This window comes from Talpa occidentalis, unplaced genomic scaffold (genome assembly GCF_014898055.3).
Source record: "Talpa occidentalis isolate TD23 unplaced genomic scaffold, MPIMG_talOcc4v2.1 talOcc4.14, whole genome shotgun sequence".
Taxonomy (NCBI): domain Eukaryota; kingdom Metazoa; phylum Chordata; class Mammalia; order Eulipotyphla; family Talpidae; genus Talpa; species Talpa occidentalis.
Window position 1 is genome coordinate 33,994,495 of NW_023601433.1, and position 26,964 is coordinate 34,021,458.

Genomic DNA, 26,964 nt, shown 5'->3' on the forward strand with positions numbered 1-26,964 from the left:
GAAAAGATAAGAAATGTAGAAAACTAAACAATATTTGGAAAGGGAATGACAGAATATTCTAGAACTGGTAAAGAACACTCAACCCACATATTTAAGAAAGCCAATGATTCCCTACTAGGATATGTAAATTATTACATAGATATTTATCAGTGAAACTAGAAAACCAAAGACCCAAGTCAAAATTTAAAGACTGGGCTTTAAAAATATTCAACAAAATGTTTTACAAAGCCCACATTTTAGACTGCAGGGTAAGGTAAAAAATCAGGCTTTTCTGCCCTCCCGCCATCAGGATAGATGATGGATCCTTGCGGTCCTGAATGCATGTCTGATGGCGGGTACTTGGAGTAGGGTGTGGGCGTATGTAGATGGGATTCACCTGGGCTAAGACTGGGTTTTTAAGAGCGGTGTCATGGGGACGCCAGTAGAAGCAGAAGCCAAGCAGAAGCCAAGAACAAAGAAACCGAGAGAGAAGCAGAGAACACCGGAGAGCCCAGAAAGAGTGAAGACTTGCTGGGGGCTGGGAGGACTGCCAGCCTGCCAGCCCCCCAGCACCCCTGCCTGCTGTGTACCTGGTAAATCCCAATAAAAGCCTGCAAAAGCCACTGAGGACTCTGACGACTCCTTTACCTGGTCTGCTGGATCATAGAAAACCTGCTCAGTAGTCTTCCTGACCCTACAAAGACATAAAGATAGTTGAAATCAAAAGGCAATTAAATATATGTATGTCTAACCAAATATACAAAGTTAATATTGATGTCAAACAAGATAAAGAGGTTGCACCATAATAATAAAATCTTCATTTCAGTAGTAACATATAGCGATTTTAATTGCAGATTTTTCTTATGAGGGAAACTGAGGAGGACAAGTCCAGTGATAGTGTGAGTTTTTTTAAACACATTTCTTTCAGTAATTAACAAAACATGCTGTAGGGTAAGGAAAAAATGTCAGGCTTTCCTGCCCTCCCGCCATCAGGATAGATGATGGATCCTTGTGGTCCTGAATGCAGGCCTGATGGCGGGCACCTGGAATAGGGTGTGGGCATAGGTAGATGGGATTCACCTGGGCTAAGACTGGGCTTTTAAGGGCGGCGTCACGGGGACGCCAGCAGCAGGAGAAGCCGAGAAGCAGCAGCAGAAGCCAAGAACTCCAGAGAGCCCAGATAGAGTGAGGATTTGCAGGGGGCTGGGAGGCCTGCCAGCCTCCCGGCCCCCCAGCACCCCTGCCTGCCATATGCCTGCTGAACCCCAATAAAAGACCTGCAAAAACCACTGAGGACTCTGACTCCTCCTTTAACCGGTCTGCTGGATCAGAAAACCTGCTCAGTGGTCCACTCCTGCCTCTACACATGCAGACCAAATGTCAGTAAGAAATTAAAGGTTTTGAACACATAATTAATAGATTTGACCTAATGGTTAAAATAACTGCAGAATGCAGTTTTTCCAGGCACATGCAAAACATTTACACAAATTTACTTTTTGCTGTCCATAAAGCAAATGTAAAATAATGTCAAATGCTTGGAAATTATAAAATATCTGACCACAATTAAGTTTTTCTGGGAATTCATACTAATAAGATAACTAGGAGATCCCATTTATTTGGGACTTAAATAGTTTTATACCAACATGTATTGGAAGTACAATCCAGCACAGAAGGATAATCCTTCAATCGACTAACCAATGGGAAAGAAAGGGGGAAAAATAACTATCATTATAATTGTGGTGAAAAAAGCCAAAAGATACTATAGACAAATAATTAAAATTAATAAGAATTTTGTAAAGTTGCTGGATACAAACTCAGCAAACAAAAAATTATATGTCTACAAATTATTAACAACAAATGAAATTAAATATATCATCTCCAATAGAATAAAAAATATTGATTACCTAGAGATAGTTCATTTGTTTATGTGGATCCACAAAATGAGGCCTCTCTAATAGCCCAGTCCCTATCACAAATCTGAGTCAGCTTGCAGTTAAGGAAAAGCCTCATTGTCAAGGAAACCTAATATACACAAATTGCAATTCTCCAATTCACTTTAACTCACCTGATGTAGAAAATAGAACCGGCTAACCTTACAAGGAAATCTTCAACCAATCTTGCTCTGTTTCTGGGTGTCCTCCAATGACATTTTATAAAACTCACTCTTGTTCAAAATCCCTTGGGTAGAGTGTTTACAACATGTGAGGCACATGTTGGATTGTTTTATTTTGAATAAAAGACATAAAACCTACCACTAAATTATTTTAGTTTTGTTATTTGATACTCACAATAAGTCTAAGAAAAGAGGGGCAAATATTCTGCAGGGGAAACTATAGAAGTTTGGGAGAAGTTGGAGAAGACCTAAACAAATCAAGAAAAAAAAAAAACACATTTGTGGATAGAAAAACTCAATATTTTAAATGTTTTTCTTCCCAGAAAGATTTATAACTTCAAATCAATAACAGTAAAAATTGTTTGTGTGTACATACAATTAACAATTGACTCTAAAACTTAGAAGGATGGACAAAACACTCAGAATAGCCAGGAAAATTATCAAAGAAAGACAAGACAGTGGAATTACTCAAGATAAAACATCAAAGCTTGTTCTAAAGCTAAAGGAGGGGGTCTCCCTGGTGGCACAAGGGGTTAAGACAACCTATGAAGCTATCTGCAGCCACTGAAGCATGAGTTCAATCCCTGGCCAGGGAGCTACCCTCATGGCACAGCAGACCTCTCCTGACTTGCCCATTGCTCCCCTCAGCAGTGTATTTCAATCTGCCTGTTCTGTTCCCCACTCTGTCTGTAATACATCCTCTCACCCCCCACACCTCTGGCCTATACCCCAGTTCTTGTATGCATAAATAAATAAATCTTTATAAAAAATAAAAAAATATATATAGCTAAAGTAATTTGGCTGTGAAATTGGTACCTGTAAAGGCAAGTGTAGAATAGATGGAATAAAATAGAATATAAACCCAGACCCAGAACTGCACATCTATAAATAGTGGACCAATGCCAAAGGCAGTAATGGAAAAGGAGAGCTTCACGTCATGTAGTAATACTTGGGAAAACTGGGTGATATTCTTTTAGAAAAGAAAATGAAATCTGGGCTCCTATATTTTACAGCAAGCATAAAAATTAAGTCCATGTTGATTACAAACCTAGAAATTTTGGTAATGTATGTGTTGATGAGGGTATGGCAAAAAAGAAATGGCTATATGGTGTCAAATAAACTTTTGTGTAATATTTCTGAACACTGATTCACTTAGGAAGGTATGCATAACAAGCATGTTACTCTCAGAAGCCTAAAGATATCTGTGTGCTATACTGTAGATACAAAATCAGTAAAAGCAGCAGCATTATTCATAATGTTAAAAAAAATTGGAAGCACACAAGCATCCATCAACAGTAGAGTGGATGAAATTATATGAAAATGAATGAACTGGAACTATATGCAACAACAAAAATGGATCTTAAGAAACATAATTTTGAGAAAAAGAAGCAAGTTGCCAGTAAAATGAGCATGAATTCATTTATAGTAAAGTTCAAAAGGAGGCAAAACTACACTCTTGAGCAATACATGTATGGATGAGGGTACCTCCAGGAAGATGAAGTGATTGGCAAGGGACACATACAGATTTTTGGGGTTCCTGGAATTTTTTTTCTGGGTCTTAATTGTGGTTACATGGGTGCTGACTTTACATTAAGTTTTTGTATTGTGTGAAATATTACTCAGCAATCAGAAAAGATAAACTCATGCTATTCGCAGCAACATGGAGGGAGGTAGAAGGAATCATGTTCAGTGAAATAAACCAGAAAGAAAAAGAAAAATACCGGATGGTTTCACTTATAGGGGGAATGTAGAGGATCCGAATAAGAAATGGGGGGGAGTAAATATAATAAAGTGAAAATCAAAGTCAACAAGCAACTATAAACAGAGACATTTTACAGGGCTGGGGGAGAGGGAGTAGGATCAAAATAGCGGAGGAAAGAGCACAAGGGGCTATGATGATGGTGCACGGGTGAATGGGTGGTGGGAATTTCATAGGGACTATTACGGAGACGAGAAAGCATGCATTGTACAAAAATGAAGAACGATGTAAAAAATATAAGATGAAAAATATAATCAAACAGTTTGTATAGTATACTTGTGTTTTGTAGTTTATTTTTGTATTACCATCATAGTTTTTAAAAATTTGTTTTTTAGAGTTCTTTCGAGTTCTTATAATATCGATATTGAAACACAGTTTGTAAAATGAAATACATGGGTGCGAAAAGGCGCATAGTATTGCCTATATCTGTGGGAAGGGATGGAGAGGAGAAAAAAGAGGAAGCTAGAAGAAGAGAGGTGAAGGGCCTTGGGAGAGGGGCTTGTAAAGAACAGTGCAACCCTGACACAAAAAACAGTGGTCGTCTCTCGGTAAGAAATAGGCCAAGGGACAAGATGAGAAGAGAATCCCTGTTCACTGTATACCTTTTTGTGTCTTTTGAATTTCATACCATGTGACTATTTTAAGTACCTACTCAAAGTAAAATGCCTTAAAATGTAGTAACCATGCTTATCCACACGAGGGCACTATCGAATGTCGTTTAGCTCTAATTTCTAGCCAGGGGAAAAAAGATCTGAATTCTTGTTCTCCCTGGGAAGGGAAGAATGGCCATCATTTACATTCTTACTTTACTTTACACCACATCATGTTCCAGAAAAAAATTAAATTCCAAATATTCACAAAAGGTAATTAATATACATTTTCAGATGGTGTAAGCGAAGACAAAAAGGAAGACTAGATTAGAGAGATAATCTATGTCAGGAATAAGTGTAAAAGAATTGAAATTTAAACTACCTCTCTTAGTTATCTATAAATTGGATTCTGAGATTTCTAGCATTCAGCGCAAAAGAAAAAGTGAAAACACTGTTATAAATAACAAAGCAATTTATAATCTTTCTCGGGAGAATTTTACTACTAGGCAAAAAAAAAATTTCCCGATAGAGTTTGTTAAAGACAATTCCTGAAGACCCTTTAAGTGAAATTCCTGACTGGTCTTAATTCATGGATCAATTGTGAAGCCACATCATTTTGCTCTCTAAGAGAAGTCTAAGATGCTTTGGGACTTTAGAGGAGGGAAGTTTCATCGATGGTTACTCATGAATGAAAATGAAACTAAGCACACAAACTGTAATTAAAGAAGAAAAGTCATAAATCTGTACCTTAACAAGTGCCCTGTCTGAACCACAGAATAGAGAGTGAGTTTTTCCCCTTCACTGGACTTTTCAAAAAGTGGTTGTTCCCCTTTTACTTAAAGCTGAACATCTGATTGTACTTTGGGCTACAAATGAGTTAAATACTATTCTCTATTAACCCTGCTCAAACACTGCTGCTGACTTACAACCTCAGGTTTGGGCAATATAAAACCTGAAGGAGATCTGGACGTAGGAGACAGTTTTCTCACTGACAGGAGCTTCAACAATTTGAAAAACACTTCTGTGGTTATGGATTCATCTGACATTCAAAGGAAAAAAATAGCTGTCATTGGTGGTGGTTTGGTAAGAATCAATTTATTATATCAGTATAATAGTGGTATTATATTAATTTCATTATTCTTAATGGTTATTAATCACTTATATATTGTTAATTTTCTTTTGAAAGCTTTTCTAATATTTAAGTATATCAATTTAATATATGGCATTAGATTTAATTTGCTATTTTCCAGGAACAATATCTTATTTTTGTTAAATACAGTTTAGCATTTCTTTAAAAACAAAATAAAGCAAGTTGAATTTGATTTAGTCCCAAATTAGCTATGTTTTAAAAGCAGACTTTAGTCTTAATAGTCAATTTAATGAAAACATTGTGTCTATTTTGGTTAATAATTCAATTTATAATGTCTAATAAGAATAAAGTAAACACAATGCAAATATATAATTATCATTTGAATGTTTCCTATTTGAATAATTGGGTTTAATACCTATAGGTGACCTGATCTATTTGGCTTGTCCATTAGAGCACACAAGCAGCAAAGAGGAACATGGCAGGACTTGCCCCTCACCTACTTCGGAGATGTGGGATGGGATCTGTCCCATACATTGTCAGTTGTAACAAAGCTGCTTCTGTTGATAGTGAGGCTGCCTCATGTAAACTTTAATTTTTCCTCTTTCAACAGAACTCCTATTTTGGAATAAAGCTATTCTCACTAGATAAAGTTGAACTTTTTTTTTTTTCACTTTTGGTCTAATTAACTGGAGGGTTTTTAGCTCATGTGTATTCATTCATTTATTTGCTCAACAAAAATTTCTTGAAGGCATATTTTATAACATACATATATTTGTACACGATATGTTGATTTTATCTATTGTTCTTCCTTCATTATTGTCTTTTCCCCAAAGTACTATGACAATTTTTCTAGTTCTACATGCTAAAGAAGACAATCACAGGTCATGCCAAATCAGTGCCTGAGACATATGCTTTATTTTCTTCATTTTGGGCTTTAGTTCAAGTCTTTCCTATCAAAATTTTGAGTAAAATGAGTATTTGTGCTTTCAGCAAAATCTTACTAGTAGTGTCTATTGTGTACCAGCTTGGTTTTGGGTACTAGAGGTACATTGGTGAGTATTCCAGAGAAGGGAAAGACAATGGAACAGGAAAAATAGACATAATTTCAGTAGAGATAAACACTATGAAGGAAATGCGAACAGGATAATGTCGTGGAAAGTGTTGTAAGAGGAACTGTTTAGCATGTGGTTGGGGAATACCTCTCAGGGGGATATATGACCAGAGAGCTGAGTAATAAGAAGGAGGCAACCATGTAAAAGGCCACAAGAAGGGTATTTTCAGATAGAGGGAATTGCAAGAAGAGAAACTGAGGCAACAATGACCTGGACATTGTCCATAGGATCATAGAGGACAAGAAAAGAAGGCTGTATTTTATTCTAAGCATACTGAAAATAATTGGAGAATTTTAAGCAGAAAAATAAATGTGATTTAAAAAGATACCTCAAGTTATCTCATTGAGAATGACTGGGAAATTTTTAAGAAAACATGATAAAACAGCTAGGAACAAACTGTTGAATTTATCCAAAACTTTGTTTAGGGTGACAACAGTGATGTATTTTAAAACATCTCTCAGAAATCCAAGGGGTGATAACAAATATATGATTTTAATATATGATTCTTGGCAAGCATAAAAATGTGGGTGTCATCATGGATGTCTTCCTGAATGTTTGAACTTTACATCATGTAGCCACTTAATTATCTGGGCACACATACATGTGATAGAAAATAGAAAGCATGGATTAATACATGTATATAAAAAGCAATTAAAATTCCTCTGCAAAGGAATTTTTTCTAACTTATTGGTCAGACATATGTCTAGGAATCTTGTTTGATTCCTTTTTTAAATTTTATATAGCCCTCCACTACTATATTCAAAATATATTTCTATTCTGGCTACAATTCTAATTCTTCATCCTGACTTCTGTAACCATATCCTAAGTGGTCTCCTAGTTTCCTCTTATCCACATACTGTTCGTTCCCTGCGCAGCAGCCAGAATCATTCTTATGTAGTATAAATATGATAATTATTACTCTTTGCTCAAAACCTTTCAGTGTTCATCAATACATATAAGACAAAATCCAAACTCTTCACCAAAGGCCCTCCATAAACTGAGTCTGTCTACTTGGCTGACCTCATCCTTTCCCTGTTTTATGTTTTCATATTTCCTATCAGTATCTGAAATTGTACTTTATTTTTATTCATCAATTATTCATTTTACCTATTTATTAAATGTCTATTCAAACTAGGATATGAACTGTTATTTACCAATGTATTCCAGTCACTAGAACCATCCCTATCATTACTTGCTGTTATTTACTAAGTAATTGGTGGATAAATGAATGAGAGAGATGAAAAGTCTCTTTTTTTTTTTTAAGATTTATGTATTTATTTATACAAGCACTGGGTACAGTCAGAAGTGTGGGAGGGTGAGAGAATTCACCAGAGCCAGAGTGGGGAGCAGAACAGGCAAACTGGCGAAGTGCACTGCTGAGGGGAGCAGCGGGTGACAGGAGAGGTCTGTGTGCTGTGTGGGACCCTTGCCCGGTGGACAGGGATTGAACCGGCACTGCAGAGGCTGCAGGCAGCTTTGCAGCCCAGCACTTATCTACTGTGCCACCAGGGAGGCCCAAAGTCTCTTCTTAAGGACATGAAGGTGAAGAAAATTTCATAATGGATGACGATTTGCGTATTAGGGACATTAAAAAAATATTGATGCAATACAGCAATTCAAGAAAGGCAAAATCAATACGTAGAGGACAAAGTTATTTTCTTACCCGTCTTCTATGTGTGTTCATCACCTTTTCCATTCTCTTCTTCCCTTTAGTCTGTATCCCAGTACCTAATACTTTCTAATACATTAAGGGCTCTCCATGGCCCCTGAGAAAAACTTGAAACAGAGTTGAGAACCTTTAAGTAGAAGTCCAAAGAATATGAAGAACTCCCCCCCTCCACTTTTTTTCCCAGCAGTTGGTCTGCCCAGTGAAAAATCACCCAAAGAAATTGTCCTTACTCTAATTTGGTAACCAGCAGATCCTGTGATAAACCAATTCCTTTTCTTTGAAAACACTTCAAGTCAAGATCAGAAGAAATCAATAAATCAGAGAAACTAAAAAGGTGAAGGAAACTATAAACCATAATCCCAAACTAGTGAAATTTTAACTATTGAAAATGTGGAAAGATATTAAAATAGTGTTTATAATGTTAATCTGGATATTTAGGAAAATCATAATATTGCCTTAAATACTGTCCTTCACCTGTGAAACCCTCTTCCCTGACTCTTCCTTCTTCCTATGGGATTTTCTCCTGGAAGCTGGAAGAGCAATTTCTAAAGAACATTTCCTTTCTGCAAATGCCCACAGGGCTTTATTTGCCTACATTATATGACTTATCCTGTCAAATTAAACTATTTTGTGTACATGAGTATGCTTTCAGAGCAAGGTGGGGAATCATACTCTTAGAAGTTATGAGCAGTTGAAACAAAGACATGTTTTTCATCAGAAAATTTCAACAGGAATGTGGTCCTTTGATTCACTAACTTGGAAAAGGATTTGAAAACCAATCTCTACATTTCAGACTGGAAGGAGTTGTGTAAGTGTGACATCCTAATTTAACAAGTCAGTCTAGGGGAAAATGCCACACAAGCTGCCTTATTTTGTGTGAGTGTAATACAGAGTCCTCTTTTGCTGCAAAGTGACAAGCCAGAGAAGTCAAAAGATAAGCTATTTAACTGGATTATTAGGCCTGTCCATATTCAGGTATTTAGAAATGCTTCTTCTGCTGATCATTTTGTAGTGCTCACAGGCATGAGAAAGTGCTCGGAGGCAAGGAACTCTATCTGTGACAGAGGTACTTGAGCTCTTATATTTACATTTTTTCTGAAACTAAGAATCTTCTCTAGGATTATTAAGCATCCCAGGCTTAGCTGTCACACTGACCCCTGTCCTAGTGCACATTCTGAAGATGTACTGAGCATTTCCTCTGTCTCTCCTGCTGACAAACAGCTCTACTACAGAATATTTTGTGATCCATTCTTCCTATACTTGACCCAGCAAAATTCTCCAGAGTGTTTAGAGACTAAAGACTTTCAAAAACATCAGAGTAAGGAGACTTGTACATTTTAAGACTTCTTTTCAATAACTGTGTCCTGTTTCCAAGTATTCAAGTCAAGTGAGTAGTTTCTGATGATGAAATTGTCTTTGAAACAGTTTGACCTTGATTCTCTGAGTTTGCATCTCACAGTTAATGGATATTAGATTCTCTCATGGATTTAAGCTCAGCATGGTCGTGATGACAAATTGGTCTTAGATGGTGTTTCTGCCCTGTCTTCTCAGGATCTTATCACATCACCAGTCTCTCTTCACTAAGCTTAATAGGATAGAAGCAGCATAAATCAGTGAGGAGACAGAGAACAGAAAGTTGTACGATAAATTGGAAACCCAGGAAAAACTTATTCTCTGGTTTTTAGTTTTTCACATTTTATCAAAATTAGGTCGTTTTGTCTTTTAACTCTAAAATTCTAGGGCCTCCCCGGTGGCGCAGCGGTTGAGCGCTGGGTTGCGAAGCTGCCCGCGGCCTCTGCAGCGCTGGTTCGATCCCCGGCTGCTCCCCGGCCACCGGAAGAGGGTCCCACATGGCAGCACAGACCTCTCCTGCCGCCCGCTGCTCCCCTCAGCAGTGTGCTTCGGTCCTTCTGCCTGCTCTGCTCCCCGCTCTGGCTCTGGTGAATTCTCTCACCCTCCCGCGCTTCTGACTATACCCAGTGCATGTACAAACAAACAAATAAATAAATAAATAAAAATACATGCCTCTTTAAAAAAAAAAAAAAAAATTAAAATTCTGTTGCTTCTTTTTTACATAATACTTTCTTATTCACAGATATCTAACTTGGTTCTCAATGCAGTCTTTATAAAAATAGAAATCAAATGTCACCTAGGAGATGTTAAAACATATATTTGCCTTTATTTCTTTTTAAAGATTTATTTTATTTATACAAGAACTGGGATACAGGCCAGATGTGCGGGAGGGTGAGGATTCACCAGAGACAGAGCGGGGAACAGGACAGGCAGAATGACTGAAATACACTGCTGAGGAGAGGAGCTGGTGAGACAGGAGAGGTCTGCTGTACCATGCGGGAATCTCCCTGGCCGGCCGGGGATTGAACCGGCACTGCAGAGGCTGCAGACAGCTTTACAGTGCTTCGCTCAACTGCCTGCACTATCAGGGAGTCAGACATGACATTCAAGAAAAGACTGTACATGAGTACATGTACATGAGCTGCAGAAGTACTCATGAATACAGAAGTCAAGCAACCCACATGAAAAACATATGGCACGTTCACTGTCTCATCACTGTCTCATCATCAAAGGAGGAAAAAATCAAGATGACTGCTTGGCTTTATAGGCCAAATTCTGGTGAAAGTCAGAAAGTTCAGGGTAAGTTTTAAATACTGTAAAACAACATTTGGCACAACATATATCATTCTAGCAAAGTGTGAAGACATTTCTATGAGCTTATCTCATAGTGAGTTCAATTAACAAGCTGGCTCTTCTCATTACATTGAGATGATCAAAGATCAGATCCTTGGGAGACCAAATTACAGTTCCATGACTAAGCTCTGATTTCAAGAAGAATAAAAAAGTTTTTTTAATAGCCTGTTTGACAACAAACTCTGAAACATCTATGATTACCAGGGAGAAGAGCCATGTGTTTAACATTTCATTATCAGTAATTCCAAGTACATTACTTGAAGAGGCACAAATGCATGAAATTTTTATATTTTATTTTATATGATTTTATTTTTATATTTTATTTTATATTTGGACACTTGAACAATCATGGAATGTCACATGGGAACCAACAGAAACTTGGTGATTCCCATTACATGACACCACACCTGCTGAACACCTGAAAAGTACATGTCAACATTTATATAAATTTCCAAATGATTTTTTGTACATATACTTTATTATTATTTTAAGTTATTTATTTATTTATTTATTTATTTATTTATTTATTTATTTATTTATTTATTTAGAAGAACTGGGGCTTAGGCCAGATGTGCAGGGCTGAGACAATTCAACAGAGACAAAATGGGGAGCAGAACAGGTGAATTTACTGAAATATACTGCTAAGGGGAGCAGCAGGCAAGGCAGGAGAGGTCTGCTGCACCATATATGGGTTAGCTCCCTGGCCAAGTATCAAACTCAAGCATAGAAGTGATAGCACTGAGACTTAAGCCCTAGTATGTAGAGGTAACATTGGTTTACAATACTATACAATATTGTAAACTATTCAGAGATATAGGATTCTACCTATTCAGGTGTATGTCACCTCATCATATCCACCAGTCAAGACATTCATTGTCCTCCACCACATTACTTTGGTCAGTTGGGCATCAGTATAATGGACCAGGGTAAGCTCAAAGCACATGACCTATGATGAGGGAAGCAGGGGAGACAGATAATGTGGAGAAAAAGGAGAAGCGTAAACTAAATTAATCGTAATTATGTAACCAAGGAATCTTCCCAGAGCCCTGTTTACACACAAATAGATTAGGTCAGCTGTTAATAAAACTTAATTTACAAATTATTTTATGATCAAAACAGTTTGCTATTTATTGCTTCAAAACAAATAGAGGCTTTCATAATTGTTCATATCCTTGATAGAACTGTCCTCTTTCTCTGTCAAGGTTTAACTGCAAGAACTAAGGCATGAAAATGGAAATAATTGTTCCCATGTGTCTAATAAAACAATATTTTTTGTTTTCTTCTCTCCTCTCCTCTCCCCTCCCACCATCCTCCCATACTTATGTTCAAGAAACAACTATTCCATAACCAAGAGTTTGTGGTAAGCTCAGAATGGTATACATGTGTTCCTTTACAATTATATTCTCTCTTTTTTTTTTTTAAGATTTATTTATTTATACATACAAGAGCTGGGGTACAGGCCAGAGATGCAGGGGGGTGGGGTGAGAGGATTCACCAGAGACAGAGTGGGGAGCAGAACAGGCAGACTGACTGAAATACACTGCTGAGGGAGCAGTGGGCAAGACAAGAGAGGTCTGCCTCGCCATGTGGGTTTTTCCCTGGCCAGCTGGGGATCGAACTTGTGCTGCAGAGGCTGTTGACTGCCTCACAGTGCGGTGCCCAACCCCTTGAGCCACCAGGGAGGCCCTACAATTATATTCTCTATGTCCTCTTAGTACTTGTGTCAATGTAACCACTAAAGAAGGCACTGAAAATTATTCCTCATTAAGCACATTTTAAGAAAATGGAAGGGAAATATTATCACTTAAAGATTAAATGATACTTATTAGCCATATTATTAATCCTTCTAGCCAATCATATAACAGCTATCAATATTTTTGTTCTTTTAGTTTTATTAGAACCTCAGTTTCACAGAGTTGGATTTATCATAATTTTTATTTCAGGACATACTTTTATGACTGGTCATGGAGAACATATTTTCATTGACACTTTTGCTTGTTTATTAATAATAAGCAGTAGCAGTACCTTTGAATTTACCACTTAACAGGAGCATTAATACATTACCACTGACTTATTTCAACCTCTGTGCTTCTCTTCCACCCATTATAAGCATTATCCTGATCTTGTATTTATCATTCTTTTGATCCTATATGTACATATAATTTTATGCATATGTGAACTTGTCATACATAGTCACACAAAATAATATATACATTTCTAAAATTATGTATATACATGCTTTAATTTTAGTTTTTGTTTTATAAAAGTATCATGAGCATAAAATCATCTTAGGTTCATCCGGAACCTATACTTTTACCTAGAATGTGACTAATATAGTCACACTTTGCATTTAATCATGTAAATATGACATAGTGTATTTGTCCTTTCCACTGTGATGACTATTTGACTTATTTCCAATATTTTTTTTATCTATTTTAATGAAAAACAGTAATGAAAAGTGCTGCTCTGAATATTATGACATGTGTCTCCTGGAATTTCTCTTGGGTAAATACCTTAAAGAGGAATTTCTGGTTTGTCAGATATGTGGATATTCAACTTAGCAAAATAACTGCATGAGAGACATAAGATATCCTATTGGCACTCATCCTCTCTGGCAATAATATTTTTACGAAACAAAATTATATTTAATCATATTTTACTCATACAACTAAGGTTTCTCCTTTACTCCTGCCCTATGAGGAACCATTTACACATGTTCCATTGACAAACCAATAAGCAGTGTTGGAGAGATAGGGATCAATACCTGAGAAACTTGTAAAGGACTGAGACAGAATCTTCATCTCGGTCAGCTTCCCCTCCCCAAATCCTGGAATCAATTTTTGTCAAACAACAACAACAACAAATGGAATCTGACAAACACATAAAAGTAAACCTTTGCATCACCATTGGCTTGGGATTGAGCCTATTCTGAACACAGTTACTGAGACTCTTTTTTGTACATCCATTGTTAGAACCTTCTTACTCTGCTATAATTTAATTCCCAGGATGGATGAATGGTTTTTCCTGCTTCTCAATTTCAGTCTCTCTACCAGTAGACAATTTCCTGCATCAAATTTTCATTGATAATTTTTTGTTTAGATTGTGTCTTGTGTGTCCCACATGCCTTTCTCCCCAGCCTCTTTTTCCAATAAGAGAGGCCCACTTCTAAATTACTTTCTCCAGCCTCATTACAATTTTCTTGACCCTTGTGACCACCACTCCCTCTTTCAGCTTTCAATAGCCAAAGGAGAAGCAGTTAGGTCTATAACACTGTGAAAGAAAGAGGAATTGCACAAACCTTAGGTTCCCCCTTTTCAGCTTTTAATAACCAAAGGAGAAGCAGTTAGGTCTATAACACTATGAAAGAAAGAGGAATTTCACAAATCTTACTCTGTCCCTCAAGAAATTTACTCTATTTAACCTTTAATCTCTCCTTCTCTCCCTCTCTAATTACTAAATAGCTATTTATCCTTTGGAAAAAATGTACTTTATGTATCAACTTCATAGTACACTTAATTTTTTTCCTTTCAGTAGCTGTTCTGCCTTCCTGTGATTATGTGGGTTCCTCTCTTCTTTCTTTCTCCTAATAAGATCTCCTTTTAAAATGTAGAAAAAAATTATTTTCCTTGATGCAAAATTTTCTCAAATACTACCACTATGAGATAGGAGGGCAAAAACAACTTTAAGAATATACTTGTGTTTAGTGGAAGGAAGTTATATTTCCGAAACTGTGATTAGTGAAACAATAGTCCAGAATCCTGCAGAAAAGAAGTAAAGAAAGTGATGAAATCATTTCTATGTCAGGCACTAATTTGTACTGCCAGTTGGGGTAGCATTGCTGATGTTAAGAAAATGATGACCTCACTAAGAGAGCTAAGTCACTTCAGATCAAGTAATTAAGATGAAGCAAATTCTTTTTTTTAAAGAGTTTTTAATTTATTTATGCATATAAGAACTGGGGTACAGGCCAGAAGTGCAGGGGTGAGAGGATTCACCAGAGACAGAGTGGGAAACTGAGCAGACAGAATGACTGAAATACAATGCTGAGGAGAGGCAAGACAGGAGAGGTCTGCTGTGCCATGTGGGTTGCTCCCTGATTGCACTCCTGCTGCAGTGACTGCGGATTGCTTCATAGGCTGTGTCTTAACCCCTTGCACCACCAGGGAGGCCCCAAGATGAAGCAAATTCTTATGATTACCTCAGACATACCACATGTGAAGTAATATGTTCATAATTTCAGTAATAGATGCATAAGAAAAATGTGTATTTTTAATTTTTATTAAGACTTGATTTTTGGAAGAGTTTATCATAGTCTCTGTCATATCCTCTGTCATATCACCTAGCATAGAACTAATACATAGAAAAAGAAAAGTCAATGTTTATCTATTAACTAAACATATAAATAATATTTGAAAAAAAGTGAATACCCATACAAGGCTCTGAACTCCCTTAGGACAGTGCTGATATATCATTTTTATATCAGTTTAATGCCTAGTAAGGACTTTTGCAATACTTAGGAACCAATAGATTTTTTTTCAATGAAATTGAATGAATTGTCAATATTTCTTTGTCATTTCAAAATTATTTTTAAATTTTCAAGAGGATTCACACTCTTTATTAACGTCATTCTTCTTTACATGTCAAAATAGTCTCATCTTCAAATTTCAACTCAAAACTAATCTTCTCCAAGAAATTATTATTTTAAGATTTTATTTATTTTTGCATAGAAGAACTATGGTACAGGCCAGAGGTGACAGGGGAGGGGAGTGTGTGTGAGAGGATTCACCAGAGACAGAGTGGGGAGCAGAACAGGTGGATCTACCAAAATACACTGCTAATGGGAGGAGAAGGCGAGACAGGGAGATCTGCTGCACCATATGTGGATTAGCTCTCTGGCTGGGGTTGGACTCAGGTAGTCATGGTGATAGCATGATATCACTGAGACATAATTCTTAGGCTATCAAGGAGGCCTATTCTCCAAGAATTTTTAAACAATTTGTTGGTTCTATTGCTGTGAAACAAACCGCCCCCAATCTTAGTGATCTGAAACCACAAAGTAATATGAATGCCTTAGAGTTCTGTGGGTGGTCTGCATGTGACTGTATCTATAATCTTCCGAAAGCCTCTCCAGGTTAGATGTCCAAGATGGTTTACTCCCACTACTGACATTTGGTGGGTGAAGAGTATAGATGAGGTTTCTTAATTGTGATCCATGTCCATGTGTATATATCCTTGGACTTCTCAGACTTGACAGCCTTCATATATATATATATATATATATTTTTTTTTTTTGCTAAATAGTATTCTGTTATGTGTACCTAGCACATTTTCTTGATCCACACATCTATTTTTGGTCACTTGGGTTGTTTCCATAGTTTGACTATTGCAAGTGATGCTGCAATAAACATGGGAGTACACATTTCCTTTTAAATCAGTATTTTTTTAATTTTGGGAATAGATACCTAAGAGTGGAATTACTGGGTACTATGGCAGATCAGTTTTTAATCTTTTGAGGCACCCCTATACTGCTTTCGTCATGCTATTAGCAGCAACATGGATGGAATTGGAAGGGTAATACTAAGTGATATAAGTCAGAATGATAAAGGTAAATATCAGATAGTGTCTTCATACTCAAAAAATAAAACAGAATTTAAAAAGTAAATCACTGAATAGATGAAGATAGTTGCAGCATTTAAAAATGACATTTTATACCCAGAATCTAGGAATAACTCCAGCAATCAAGAGAAAAAAAGACAGAAAATCCAACAAGAAATGGGCAAGAGTCTTAACCAGGAATTTTACAAGCTAGGAGATCCAAATATGCAATAGATATACAAAAAAATATAAACTATACCCCTACCCACCTTGCTAGCCCTCTGTAATGTTTAAAACTTTGAGAACACCAACTGTTGGCAAATAAAACTCAGAAACTACAGGTGGCAAAACACATTAGTACACACTTTTGAAGCAGTTTGGTGTAACAAAGTTTAAGATACCTATCAGTTAACAGTGATCCCACTGTGTATAAAACCTGAGAGAAAAATCATATATACATGTCAAAAATTTACTTTTGCAGTCTTGTTTATATTATTCCCAGACCAACTATCCAAAGGTTCTTCAATGGAAGAATGGACAACTAATGTTTAAGGATTTTAGCAATGATGTAATGAAGCAATGTAGTAATGAAATTGAGTGACCTTGAGTTTATACAACTATATGGATATATCCATAAACTTACTGCTTACTGCTGAGTTAGAGAAGCAAGACGCAAAAAAAAAAAAAAAAAAAAAAGCACAGGTGTGATTCTAATTATATGATTCAAAAATGGGCAAAATTATATTGTTCGAGAATGTATACCTAATCAGTATAAACTATAAATAAGCAAGGATGGGTTATCACAAAAGTTAGAATATTTACCTTTAAGTTTCCTCTAAACTTGGGGATCATAACTGGGGAGTAAGTGGGAGGAATTGTGGGAGGCAGAATGTTCTGCTTTCTAACCAGAGTGGTGTGCACCATCATATCAGTGATTGATTTCAAGTTATTCTGTGGACTATACACATAATATATGATATTTCTGGGTGAAAGTTAAATATCTAACTATAGGAAAGTAAAACAACAATAAAAAGGCCCAAACTATCTCTATCTCTAAATGTGTATTCATCTTGAATTAATACCATTGCTTTGCAAATGGTGCTTTCCAGTTGTGACTGATAAATCAGTGTGATAAGCAAGGAGAGTACAGTAAAGCCACACACAATGTTGTATTTTTCCAGTAAAAATTCCCTATATTTGTTGATAAAAATATTAAATTATTACTTTGATTTCTAGGTTGGATCATTAAATGCATGCTTCCTTGCAAAGAGGAATTTCCAAGTTGATGTTTATGAAGCTAGGGAAGGTAAGACAATACTGTAAATTGTGAGCCATTATTCTGATTTTTTTTACCCCTTTTTGTAGATTTTTATTTTTCTTTTAAAAGAGGAATTGTTGGATTTTTTTTAAACTCTACCATCTACATCTAATTTAATACAAGTTTAGTACTACTTGTGTTTTTTTCAAAGAGTTAATTTTGTCCTGATTGTACCAGTATGCTCATCCTGCCTTAGGGTGTAAGGAAGTATGTGTAATATGGAGTCTACTTCCAATGCCTTAGATATCCGGGTGGCTAAATTTGCGCGTGGAAGAAGCATTAACTTGGCCCTTTCTCATAGAGGACGGCAAGCCTTGAAAGCCATTGGTATGGAAGATCAGGTACTTTGTTAACTCATTTTCATTCTAGAAGATAATATCTATTGTTTTTCAACAATTGCATAGTTTTGATTTCATTTTGGTTTGAAACACCAATAAATGCCAGAGCTTCTGCATCAAAACTCATTCTGAAAAGATTTTTCAAACTTCTAAATCTAGCACTTGAAACAACTGGGGGAACAGAGCATGACTCATGATGTGGGGTATGGGGGATACTGCAGTTCCAGGGGAAGATTGCTCTGATTCAGGGCTCAAACTGGCATCCTGGATTAGAGGAGGCAGCATTTCCATTCTTTTAACTGTGTAGCATAATCCTATCATCCCTTATCCATAATTCTGTATTCTAGAGTGCTCTGGAAACAGAAAGCTTTTTCATCACACATTTAGCAGCAAATTTGACCTTATGGTCTTTGTGGTCTTTAAAAATAATCTCATTTCATATGAAGATGTCTTGCTATATAAATATTTTGTTGTATTCTGGGGTAATGTCCCCGAATCTGCATGTGATATAATATCCACATATGCACAACCCATCTAAAATTTGAAACTGAAGTCTGAAACCAATGTGCCCCAAGTATTTGGAAAAGAATTGTGGGTCTGCAGTAGATTTTCTTCACGTGGGCTCAGTATTCTATGCTTGTCACTGTCTAAAATGTACCTTTGAGATGCAATAGTGTGTTTGCTAAGTGTGTTTTTGAAATCATAATGTAAGTTAATATAAGTGACATTTGCATTTTCACAGATATGCATGTAGGAAAACACTTTGCATTTGGATACAGGAGTCCTGAGTTTCACTCTTCATGCATTACTTCCTTTTGTGATCATGAAAAAAATCATTTAATCTCTCTAACAGTTAAGTACTTCACACCTATAAGTATAGTTACACACTTTCCTCAACTGTAATATTTGATTTAGATGAGATAAACTTTAAGTCCACTCCAACATCTAAAAGTTAAAAAAAAAAAAGCAAAAGGTAAAATTTGCAGGAACACAGTATACATTGATTGTTTCTATTATACTGTGCTTCCAAAATCTTTACATTCTATTTTGGCTTACTGAAAATCACATTTCAAAAAAAAAAGCATCTATCTTATTTGCATGATATCATGTTACAGAAACTGAAATCAGTATCTCTGGTTTTATTTTAGATTGTATCCCAAGGTATTCCCATGAGAGCAAGAATGATTCATTCTCTTTCAGGAAAAAAATCTGCAATTCCCTATGGGACAAAGTCACAGGTCTGTTTACCCACTCTTGTTTGGTAATAGCTGAGTCTAATTTCTGGAACTTACTACTTACTTTTTACTACTCCTTTTTTCTTTAGCCCTATTATTGACATTGCTTGTTTCAATCTAGAATTTGGGAAATTCTACCAATTAACAAATTAGTTCATAGGAAGGGGATTCAGTCCCTAATATTCAGTATGAGTTAGTTATTATGTTCTCAAGGTGAGTTAGTTGCTTGTTTTTTTTTTTTTCTCTATGCAAAGCTTATACTAGATGCCCTTTCCCTCCCAACTCTCAGTTAGAAAAAATTGCCATGTATTTATTGTCCAATGTAATTTGCAAAATCAGTCTAGAGGGTTTTATGATGCTTTTTTTCCCCAAGCTGATTCTCTTGCTCACTATTTAATTAAACTGCAATAGAATGTATAGAATGAATCAGAAATGCTTTGTGTATTGTATAATTTCTAAAATGACAAGACAGAGTTTACAAAAGAAAATCCATTATCCTGCTTTGTGTTTGTCTTCTTTTACATATTATTGTATAGAGTTGGGCAAGATATGTATTTTAATCTAATTACATTTTCTAAGTTTGTTTTCTTAAGGAACAATAAATGTACAAAGCCTCTATCGACCAGAGGAAATCCCCAACCTACTTTATGTGGCAATGCCTCATTTTTTTAAGTTCAGAGCCTACGAAGTTTCAAGTATCCAACCCTTTGCAGAGCTCCCATTGCAGGTAGATAAGCACTCCTCAGACTCACTTGGGAAGTTATTGAAATGAAGAATTTGATATTGTAGGGCAGGGTGAAGGCTGATGTTCTGTTTTTCAAACAAACCCAGTAGTATTCATTATGCTGCTTCATGCATCATACTTTGATTAGCAAGTATGATAAAGCACATACACTCATAGGAACAAGATCTTTGTAAATTCTGGGATGATAAAAGTAGTTGAAGCACCTCACACTTATTAGTATAGTTACTATCATAAAATAAAAAGAAAAGCAAGTGTTGGAGAATATGTTGAGAAATCAAAAGTTCTGGGCATTATTGGTGGGAAAATCAAATTGAACAATAGTTATGGAAGACTATGGTGGCGCCTCCAAAAATTAAAAATGGAATTACCATATGACCCATAAATTCTACTTTGGGATATGTATCTAAAAGAACTGAAAACTGAGTCATAGAGATATTCAAACACAGTTATTCATAGTAGCACTATTCACAATTGCTGAAGGGTAGAAATGACCCAAATGCCCATCGATGGATGCATGAATGAACATATATGAACATATATATATATATATGTAAAATAAAACAATACATATATATGTGTGTGTCTCTATCTAGCTCCTGGCAGATAGTTCCTAAAACCCTAGTAATCCCCTAAGTGGTAAGAGCTCTAAGATAATCTTTTGTTCTAATATTTGGTCTTTGAACCCAGTTCTTGACACAGAATCTCTTAAATTTCCTGAATGACAATAGTGTCTACTGTTCAAATAATGAGGTGCCTTTTGATGCGTTTCTGGTTACCAGAGACCATGATTGATAAGTAAGTTGGAATGTTCAATACCACCCTCATTCTCTTGAGAAGAGAGGACTAAAATTGAAGTTACTGATCAATCATGCCCACATGATGAAGTCACCATAAAAATTTCAAAAAGTTTGAGATTGAGAGAGTTTCCAGGTTTTTGAACACACGGTGCTGGGAAAGTGGTATCCCAGAGAGGGTATTCTAAAGAGAAGGTTGTAGAACTTCTGATTTATGTCCAGTTGGTGAGAAGCACACGTGACAGACTACTCTTAGGATTGACATCTGATAAGGATGGTGAGGACAATCTTGTATGACTGAGCTTTTATCCAGGTAGACAGTGTCAGAACTGAGTTAAATTATAATACACGTTTTGTCAGTGTAGGAGGACTCCCTGCTTGCTTCACAGAGAATTGCTGGATGTGGCAAAAAATCCTACACATCTGGTGTCAGAAATATTGTGAGTATGGCAGAAATGCAAGAGTAAAGGAGAGACAAGGAGAAGTATAGATTTTCTACAACATATATTAACATACCATTTGACCTGATAGAGGAAGGAAATTCTAACACATGCTACAACAGAGATGAATCATTAAGACTTTATATTTAGTGAAATAAGTCACAAAGGACAAGTAGCACATAATTCCACATTTATTTGGTACCTAGGGAACCTAAATTCATAGAAACAGAACATAGAGTGCTAATTCCCAGGGGTCTGGAGGATGGGGGTAATTAGGAATTATTGTTTAATGGCTGCCAAATTTCAGTTTAAAAAAATGAAGAATTCTGTGAATGAATGAAGATAGTAGCATAGTAGTCTGAATGTAATTAATGACATTGAACTGTATATTGAAAATAGTTAAGATGGTAAGTTTTATGTAATGTATGTTTTGCTACAATTTGTTTCAAAAAGGGGCTGAAAAACTTTGGAGCGTGGGTAAAGTGGGGAAGGACCAACATTTTCTATTTAATGACTTTTTAGAAATGATAATCGGCTTATTCTGGCATTATAAAGACCTAGATACATGATCCTGGTGGGTGGAAGTAATGGAAAGAAAGTCACCGACCAAATAAAGTGAGGCAAACAATTTCAGATAATTCATATACCTTATTTAATCGGCCCCAATTTGATCTTGCTGTTACAGAAAAGAACCCCTTCTTAATAGACAAAAATGATTTACACATGCAAGTCAAGTACAAGATGTATACCTAATGCATTCTTTCTGTAAGCAATAATTGTCCTCCTGTGTGCCATGTCCCAAGTCACTTGCTGAGTGCAAGAAGAGCTTGCCATCTGGTGAGAACAAGTATTTTCAAGTTCATTGGGAAAAGAACATAGATGAGTGAACGCAGAAATACTCAGCTGTGTGGTTGAGACCAGAAATATTGAAATGATTCAGAGAGGGAGGAAAGCTTTTCAGAGAAGACATCACATAGATGTGACTTGATTTGCATTTCCCTGATTATACGAGATATTTGAACACTTTTTCATATGCCTGTTGGCCATTTGCATTTCCTCTTTGGAGAAATGTCTTTTTAGTTCTCCTGCCCATTTCTTGACTGGATTATTTACTTTGTTTTTGTTGAGTTGTGTAAGTTCTTTGCATATCTTTGTGATTAGTCTCTTATCAGTTGTAGGGAGCACAATTTTTTTTTCCCAATCAGTGGGGTGTCTCTTTTTTTTGGTTAATGTCTCTTTTGCTGTACACAAGCCTTTCAGTTTGATGTAATCCCAGGTGTTTATCTTTTCCTTGACTTTCTTTGCTTTGGGTAAGTCAGAAGGAAAAAGAATAATATCAGATGGTTTCACTTAATGAGAAATATAGGGGAACCAAGTAAGACATCAGGGGAAAAAATAATAACAATACAAAACACAACAAAACAAAACAGACAATTATAAATCAGAGACATCCTGCAGGGGAGGAGGGTGAGGGATCAGAGGGAGGAGCACAGGGGACTGAGGTGATGGTGTATGGGTGAAAGAAATTCTATGGGGACTAAACCTGAGGCGGGGGGAAGAAAATAATATTTAAAAATGAACAATGAGGGCCTTCCCTAGTGGTGGAGTGGTTGGGCGCTGGTCTGCGAAGCTGCCCGCAGCCTCTGTAGTGCCAGTTTGAGCCCTGGCCACAGGCGAGTGTTCCACATGGCACGACAGACCTGTCCTACCGTGCCCATTGCCCCCCTCAGCAGTGTATATAGTCAGTCTGCCTGTTCTGTTCCCTGCTCTGGCTCTGGTTAATTCTCTCACCCTCCCGCGCTTCTGACTGTACCCAGTGCTTGCATAAATCAATCAATCAATCAATCAATCAATCTTTTAGAAAAAAAGAAAAAGAAAAGAAAAAACAAACAAAAACGAACAATAATGAATAAAAAAAAGAAAATATAACTTGAGAGAGGACTTTTGTTTAAATGTTAAATCCACAGGTAAAAAGCATTGTCCTTTTCAAATGAAGATCTCTCTATGGAGGGGAGTTGGATAAGACCAGATTTCTAAAAAATGTAAACCTTTTAAGTGCCAAGTGTGCATTGGATGAGAAAACTTGTAAAATTACTTTTGCTTAACATAATCTTAGAGTGATCAGCGAAATTAAGCTTTTTTTAATACAACCACTTTGCTTTAGATGAAGAAATAGGCTGGATGATTACATGAGGTCAACTTCAGAGAAGAAACTAGACAGTTTTCCTCAGAGGCAATGGCAAGCAGAGAAGGTGTAGGAGGGCCTCACAAGGGCAGTGGGCAGTACTACTTAATTTTTGACTAAATTTAAAATAACTCCTAATAATCACTACCCCTGCCCCTCAGATTATTAAGGAATGTGTTTAGGAAGACATCCCCTGTCCAGAGAATGAGATAATAAAGTGTAAATAGACCAGGGACTATGATATGGTTCAAAAGATCAGGATAAATTATGTAAGTATATAAGAAGTATCTGGTCAAGAGATTAAAACTTGCTCCTCACTCCCACCATTAAGGGGTATTTGTGTGTGTGTGTGTGTGTGTGTGTGTGTGTGAGAGAGAGAGAGAGAGAGAGAGAGAGAGAGAGAGAGGGAGAGAGAGAATATGAATATGAATCTATCACCTTCAAAAAGGTACAAGTGTTTGTGGGAGTTCCCATTTGGGGGCCTTCAATACATTAGAAGAGTGAGGAAATGGTTCCTACCCCACCCATTCTTAAAAATTGAGCTAATGTTAAATTTATAGTTACCACAATTTCTTTAGCTTGCATTATTACTTTTATATCTGAGTCAAACATAGAGGCCTCCTTGACCTTTAAGAACAACATAAAATTGCATTGACTCATTCAGTTCACACCTGTGGAAATCCAACCCTTCCCGATGACCTCAGACCTTCTGCAAATCCCCAGGACACCTACCTTCAACTGATTTCCATCCCCTGTTGGTATCTTATTGCTTCCTACCTGGTGTTGACTATGAACTATGAGGATCCAGACTCTCATGTAGTTCACCCATTTCACCAATTTCCACAAATAATGCTTATTCAAAAAATTAATGAATATATTGAGAACCTGGGTCACAGAGGGCCCACATTGTATACAACACAGGAAACTACTTACAATGGCTTATGTGTACAATTGGACCTGCAAAATCCTTTCTGAATCCTTTCTCTGAGCCTAACCACCTCTAGCTATTTTTTTGTCTATCTTTATGTCCTGCATTGTCTAAATTATTCCCTTTTTGCTTGTTCTTTCCATTTTCCTCCCAAAGACTCTTGGCAATAATCAATATATTCTATGATATACAGAATAGGTCCAAGTTCCAATTCTTACTCTTATGCACCAAATGGAGAAATGGCATCCCCTTACTAAAAAACATTTTCATTTGAAAACATTCAAAAACAGAACATAAACATTTTTTTCTAATAAACTGGAAAAAGTAAACATTTCCAATTACTCTCAAACAAATTTCCAAAAGAGGTTGCCCAACTTTCTTTAGGCCTTTTTTTGTTGTTGTTAAAAGAGCCACATTGTAGTTCTTGATTTGTTTATTTGTTTGGTAAATTTTTTATTGAGGTAACATTTTACTGAGGTAACAGTACTATTTATGATTTAGTGGAATAGATTAGCACTTCTTTACAGATGTACATTACCACACGACACCCACCACTAGAGCACACATATCCTTAACCAAGATCACTGGCTTCCCTCCACCCATTTTGGTCAACTTGATAACCAAACTGTGGAACCTTCACCATTGTGGAAACTTAAATATTATTGATCACCAAATATATTATTTTTGTACCAAATATAGATTTCACTGGTAATTTTAAATGTCTACATATGGATTAGGTGAAGATTCATAAATTAACACAATTTGTTTTAAATGTTGTGATTTAGCATAATTTGGGAAATAATATACTCTACATGTTTATACAAGTGGCCTCACCCTGAATTCAAGACTTCTTTGTAACCTTCATGGAACCTAGTTAGACACTTTTGCCTTTCTGGGTTCCTTTTTCTATAAAATAATAATAAATATAAAAAGTTAGATATTATGGAGCATATTGCTACAAAGATTAATATAGTTCCTTATGGATTAGTCAACCTTGCTGAATATTGTACTGAACAGTCAGAAACAAGGAACACATGTTTCATGGATGGCTGGTCCTACTCCTACCATCTACCCCTCTCTCTGCCACAAACAACACCAAGTGTACACACATATAAGCGCGCACACACACACACACACACACACATATTACTACTGCTGCTGCTGCTGCTGCTGCTGCTACTATTCCTCCTCCTTCTCCTCCTCCTTCACATTGAAATGAAAGCTTCAAAGTAGTCTTTTTGGGACATAGTACATTGAGTTTAGTTTCTATCATTTCTGAAATTTTTAGAACTGTTCGATTTAGATCCCTACAACAATGTACAATTGTTGTTGAGATGTACAATGATGTACAATGATGTACAAGATGTACAATTTGTTGTTGAGACAAAGCAATCTTAGTGAAAATAATATTTTTCGTACAGGGAAAGATGTGGACTTTATAGTATCAAACTTTTAAAAATCCTAACTTTAAATTTGAACTTTGTATTGTATTTATTTGGGTATATATTTTAGGAAAAGGCTATTTAGCTAAATGTTTATAAAAGTAAGCTGGTGACCTGCTAAAAGAGTAAGTATTTCCTGCTGCTGAAAAACATAAAATTATATTTGTTTACTCTCAGCATCAAACAATATCTATTTTATTTTTCTTGCAGTATATTCTTTCTATAAGCAGAGAAAATCTAAATAAGGATCTATTAACTGGTAAGTTCAACATTCTGAGTTAAAAAAAAAGCACATGATACTAGTATTGCTACATGATGTACTGAGATTTCTTCTTTATTCTTTTTTATGGGTGCTAAGAAGAAGACTACATACAATGCAGTCTTTCTTGAAAAGTAGTAGGTGATACATTCTGTGGTATCTCTTTTACATCTTATTAATGATCCAAATAAAAAATAATTTATTTGACATATTAAATTCCTACTGTCTCACAAGCACTGGGATGCATGTTGTGTTCATACCCTGATAAAGAACTCACAGCCTAGTGGAACAACAGATGAACTTGAATGCTTTGCAAAGTCGATGAAAAGCAATGGGATGCAGGCTGATAGAGAGCTGTAATCTTTAGAACAGTGTGACAATTCCTGTGTTCAAAAGTGGTTGGAGGGGATGGAAGGGATTCATGATACTTTTGGAGATCAAATAAACAAATTGGTGTAGGAGGTTGAAATAGAAGAAGGCATAAAATATAACTCTGAAGTTTCTTACTAGGCACCAAAAAACACAGTCCCATTAATGGAAAAGTCACTGGACTGCAAATTATATTTGTAGCTTGGATAATCAATCCAGTCACATCCCATATAGCTTTTGATTATAGCAGATTTTCTGTTCTTCATCATTTGTGCTGAAGAGGTTCACTCCTTGAAAA

At 36.2% G+C, this 26,964-nt stretch overlaps 1 protein-coding gene across 1 annotated transcript in view; it reads left to right on the plus strand.

Moving 5' to 3' along the window:
• Positions 1-5,364: 5,364 nt before the first annotated feature.
• The window catches only part of KMO (kynurenine 3-monooxygenase), a 39,466-nt gene continuing 17,866 nt past the window's right edge, over positions 5,365-26,964 (plus strand). Inside the window, 5 exon segments of the mRNA XM_037511467.2 lie at positions 5,365-5,524; positions 17,850-17,919; positions 18,175-18,272; positions 19,418-19,507; positions 26,249-26,297. Of these exon segments, the coding sequence (XP_037367364.1) occupies positions 5,471-5,524; positions 17,850-17,919; positions 18,175-18,272; positions 19,418-19,507; positions 26,249-26,297 (361 nt within the window). The 5' untranslated portion in view covers positions 5,365-5,470.